Raw genomic sequence first — 4,966 nt, 5'->3', positions numbered from 1 at the left:
GAAATTATGTCGAAACAATGTTGATTCAACCAGTGTGTGCCCAGTGGTCTCCCTCCTCCCTCTGCACCTGTATCTGATTCCACTGCTCTTTCTCTCGTACAGACACCACTCAGACAGTTTTTCAGAATCAGGCTCTCACTCTGTCTCTATCGCTCTCGCTCTCAATTCAATTCAAGGGGCTTTATTGGCATGGGAAAGACATTTTTGCATTGCCAAAGCAAGTGAAATGGATAAACAAAAGTGAAATAAACAATAAAAAGTGAACAGTAAATATTACTCTCTCTCTCTGTTGGGTGAAAACAGTAATATATAGGCCTAATGGTTCACATAAGCCTGCTCTTAATTGGGGGGAATGTAAACCAATAGTTTAGGAGAACATTTTGTGAATTTGGAAGTGTGTAAATGTCATTGAAGTGAACGCAGACAAGCCAGAAGTATTCGAAAAAGGCAATTAGTAACGCAACAGTGCGACCTAGTGGTAATACGTTTTGTCTTCCTCGGACATCATGTTTAATTTGACAGTCACTCCATGCAACTTTTTCTACTACGGATAGATCTATGCATTACAGCATATCTACTTGGAAATGTATCTCCCTGTTTGGAGTGGTTTACGCGGCAATAATTACTGTTTATTTACAGATAACCTTGTGACGTAACTAAAGTTCCGTCAAAATTCTACCTGAGAGCGGTGGGATTCGAACCCACGCCCCCGAAGAGACTGGAGCCTTAATCCAGCGCCTTAGACCGCTCGGCCACGCTATCTTACGTCGGCAAGCGCACGGGAACGTGTCGTAAACTACATAGCAATATTATTATATTTATCTTACTATGCACTAGAAATATAATTATATTTTTATGATTTGATATTCATACAAAATAAATTATACTGTCAATTCAGTTGCATTTTAATTTATTACATTCTGAAACCATAAACTCCAACTGTCAACCAACTTCACACTTTATTTTGCCTGCTTGAATATGAGACAGATATAAAAAGATTCACATTTAGGCTACAGTTGTTTTACATTTTTTATTTAATTTCGATACCATACAACACTTCAACTGTCAGCCAATTTAACACTTTATTTAGCTGCTTCAATATGAAACAGCCTAGCAACTTCTTGTAATATACAAGGATGAGTCGTTGAGTTTTAATTTCCAAATGTAGCTAGACCTGAATCAATGAATCAATACCAAATCAGTTGTATCAGTTAATTAATCAATCAATTAAAGATGAGTGACAAAATATTCAACAAACACATTTTGATACACTTCTAAAACACAAAATATGAACTATTTGAAAAGAGAAGTTTACAACATAGGAAGAAAAAAAAACAAGAAAACTGGACAAACTTGAAGTAGCTATAATGCTTACTCTTCCCCAATCTCATACACCTATTTTTATGTCTAAAAGGTATAAATGACCAAACATTTAAAAGTGAAAATTAGATGCTATCATTTTGCCATATGGCTATAGAACTGCTGGCATTGTGTACTGTAGCAGAGCACAAGAGCCATGTTCCTAGGGGGCTGGCCCAGTTGCACCACAACACATTGGTTTTAACTTTACATAAGTGAAACTGCAGATACATCTGGTTCTGCATTTTCTGAATCCTCCACTAGATCCAGGAAAAGCAGAATTGAGCGATCCCATGAGATCCCATGAGATGGGATACATAAAACATAAAAGGGCCCTGAGTTTTTCCTTGTCACAGTGTTATGACCTGACTGGGACAACTCCAGGCCCTAGTCGGCCTACTGCCTGGGCATTTTCCTTGTCAGGTCACGGGGTCAGGAAAAAATCAGGGTCCCTAACTTGATGGAAGGTGTGTGTGTGTTTGTCTGTTCCCTGAGGTCTTCACCAAGGCCTCCACATGGAGGGGTCTCCCCCAGGGGGGGAGAAAGGGGACAGGGGGGCGGGGTGAAACACTCCAGGCTGGGGTAGATTGGGGGAGCAAGAAGGGGAGGAGGAGACGGACTTCTGCTGATCCCTCCCATCTCTACCAGAATGTACCTGGCTGCAAAGGGCGTGGAGCGGTGAGCTTCCTATGGGTGGGGGTGATGGCTGCAAGGGGAGCTTGGCATGATGCATCTGTAAACAGCCAGGCTGGAATGACTGCGCTCCACCTCCAGATGACAGAGAAAGCAGAGACTGGGGAGGGGAGACAGGCCCAGATCCAGACATGGGACTACCACCATTACTAGTACCACCACCAATACAACCACTGCTACTATTACTCATACCAATACCCTTAGTCGGAGTCCCATTGATACCATTGGTCCCATTGCCACCAGTGTTCCCAGCCCCAGTCTCAGAGCTGATATGGGGCAAAGACTTGAGCAGGTGGTTGAGGAGCCGGGCCCCCAGTGGCTTGTCCATGCCTGGGCAGCTCTTGAGCAGGTTGTGGACCTCATGCATACATTGAATGTATCCGCTGCTGTAGCGCTGCCGGGACTCAAACCCTATACTGGGACCAGAAGGGGAACCTAGAGAGAGATACGAACACAAGGGGGAAGTGGCGAGTCAGGGTTGAACACCAGCTCACAGGTTTAGTAGGCCTGCAATGCGTAGTTACCTTATAGTAGGGTATGCAGTATATTGATGGTATTATGCACTAATGAATATGCAGTGAGCTTAGTGAGCAAGTTTATATCGGTCAATAGAATATATTACTTTGTATAACTTTAAATTAAACAAGTCAGCTGATATCAACTTGTGAAATGTGTGATCAGGGTAGTGAAGGAGTTTCTATCCCATTCCCTGGCTTGCTTTGAATCCCAGTGTGTCTCTTGTTGTCAATCATTTGACTGATTTGACCCAATAGGCGCTCATTGATATGTAGAGTGAAGGACCCCTATTGGGCGACATTATTCAATGATTGACAACGCATGATAATCCTGCACATCATGGGAGGTTCCAAGGCTTCCATCACTGTAAGAATTTTAAACAGGTTATGTATGTTCTGTTAGAATTTAGAACAACGTTTTAAGAACGAAAACAGCCAAGTGGACTACTGTCTTCGGAGGTGACGGTGTGTGTGTGTGTGTTAGGCGCTTACCTGAACCGTGACCCTTCTGCAGACCCTCCATATGTTGCACAGTAACCTCCAGTACATCAGCCTTCTCCAGTTTAGATTGCTATGTAAGAGGAGTGAATCAGAAGGAGATGGGAGGAAGAATGTAATTTTCAATTGCGTTCTCAATATATATTCATTGTGTGTGTGTGTGTGTGTGTGTGTGTGTGTGTGTGTGTGTGTGTGTGTGTGTGTGTGTGTGTGTGTGTGTGTGTGTGTGTGTGCGTGCGTGCGTGCGTGCGTGCGTGCGTGCATGTACTCACATCCAGGTTGTATGCATCCACCATGATCCCTTTCAGTTGTTCCAGACTGCAGTTGATGCGCTCCCGCCTCTTTTTCTCAATTAGAGGCTTCCGCAACTATCAATCAAATCAACAGGCCAATTAATGTATGTGTCTACATATTAACCCAATTGACGCCTAGAAAACCACCAATGTTTATCAATGTTGATCTAAACTAACCAATCAGTTTTGCTATAGTTTGAAAGGATTTGAATGGATGGCATCAGAAATTGTTGTTACATTTCAGTGGTTTCAATTTAATATTAGGGGAAATGTGATTCAGTTTGATACTGATATCAAGTCTGCAATAGACACTTTGGAATTAGAACACCCTAGCCAACCCTTCTTTGGCCACCCACCCCCCACCTGTGAATGCAAAGTCCTCAAACTCAACCAACTCTCTGCACATTGCATCAATGCATGCATCTTGTTATCTGTGGTAGTACAATATGCATGCATTTATTTACATGATGCATGAAGGCAATGAAGGGTTTTAATTGCAAAATGGTTTTACTAAGCACAATTCCTGCACAACCCATTTACTTGATGTATTACCCAGTTCCTTTAATGACGCCCAAATGCATCATATCGAAACTATTTCATATAGGCCAATTTAATTGCAGCAAGCTTACCTTTCGTTCTTCTTTAGCGCTAAAATTCCTCTCGGGCCCATTTCCCCGGTGTACCATGTTGAAGGCCGTCATCCTCGAGCTGCAAGGCGCACGCACCAAACCACCTGACTAACTGAGAGCTCCACAGTCCAAACTATCTGTGTCCTTGTGGCCCCTCTCTTCTGCAGCTATAGTACCCCACAAAACTCAGTTTGCACTGTTTTAGTATTTTATGAACGAATAGATCAACCGAGAGGGAGAAAGGAGCACTGGAGAGTAGGGTTAACGGCGCTCTACCCTGAGATATATATATATATATAAAATTACGCACCACAGCCTCGCGCCCCCAACACCTCCACCCACCAACATTACCATGACAATGTGTGGGTGCTCTCTCCCCCGAACTTTCCCACAGCCCTGCCGTGGGCACGTTTCATGGCACAGGGGCTGATTCTCCCCGCTGTTGTCAAGCGGGAGAATGGGGGGGGGGGGGGGGGGGGGGTTGCGTACGGGGTAGACACGTAGAGCGCGGATGGAAAAGGGAGTTCTGAAAGGTGATGCGCAAATAATTTCATTGCTGGGTAGAATGTTATGATCGATGATATCGTCTCGGAATCAGGAAGCCATTTTGCGGGTAAGTAACCTGGTCCAGTGCTAAAATTGCCGAACTAAAGGTAATTGACATGATGATAATTCCGTTACAGTTGTCAATGATAACACATCATTACCCTCCCTAAAGTGTCACTATAATTTGCTACTTAGTTAATCTATGCCTGTAATACATGTATCAATAAGAAAACGTAAATCCTCTGTTAAGAAAATGTATTGATTTAAGACATAAACAACATGTAAATCGAAGAAACTGCACAAATAAAACTCTATATAGCCTTCAGACTTTTTCGGCACCCAGACACAAAAGAAAGTCGGACGGGATGAAAAAAGTCGCACAACAATAGCAGCTAAAGAGATCTCCCCACAACACTTCCTTTCAGTATCTCTA

The 4,966-nt window shown here is 43.2% G+C and overlaps 1 protein-coding gene and 1 non-coding gene across 2 annotated transcripts; both read right to left on the bottom strand.

The window, feature by feature from the left end:
• Nucleotides 1-680: 680 nt before the first annotated feature.
• On the bottom strand, nt 681-762 carry trnal-aag (transfer RNA leucine (anticodon AAG)). The gene has a single exon. It is a non-coding gene; the product is annotated as a tRNA-Leu (tRNA).
• Nucleotides 763-1,049: 287 nt separating this feature from the next.
• Nucleotides 1,050-4,396, bottom strand: LOC129864827 (transcription cofactor HES-6-like). The gene is made up of 4 exons (XM_055937110.1): nt 3,988-4,396; nt 3,338-3,433; nt 3,060-3,138; nt 1,050-2,487 (listed from the first exon to the last, which is right to left on the bottom strand). Exons 1-4 carry the CDS (start codon nt 4,057-4,059, stop codon nt 1,859-1,861), a joined length of 876 nt encoding a protein of 291 aa, XP_055793085.1. The 5' UTR covers nt 4,060-4,396; the 3' UTR covers nt 1,050-1,858.
• Nucleotides 4,397-4,966: the final 570 nt, after the last annotated feature.

Source organism: Salvelinus fontinalis, chromosome 11 (assembly GCF_029448725.1).
Source record: "Salvelinus fontinalis isolate EN_2023a chromosome 11, ASM2944872v1, whole genome shotgun sequence".
Taxonomy (NCBI): Eukaryota; Metazoa; Chordata; class Actinopteri; order Salmoniformes; family Salmonidae; genus Salvelinus; species Salvelinus fontinalis.
Note: the sequence above shows the minus strand (reverse complement) of the source record. Positions and strands in the feature narration are given on the sequence as shown.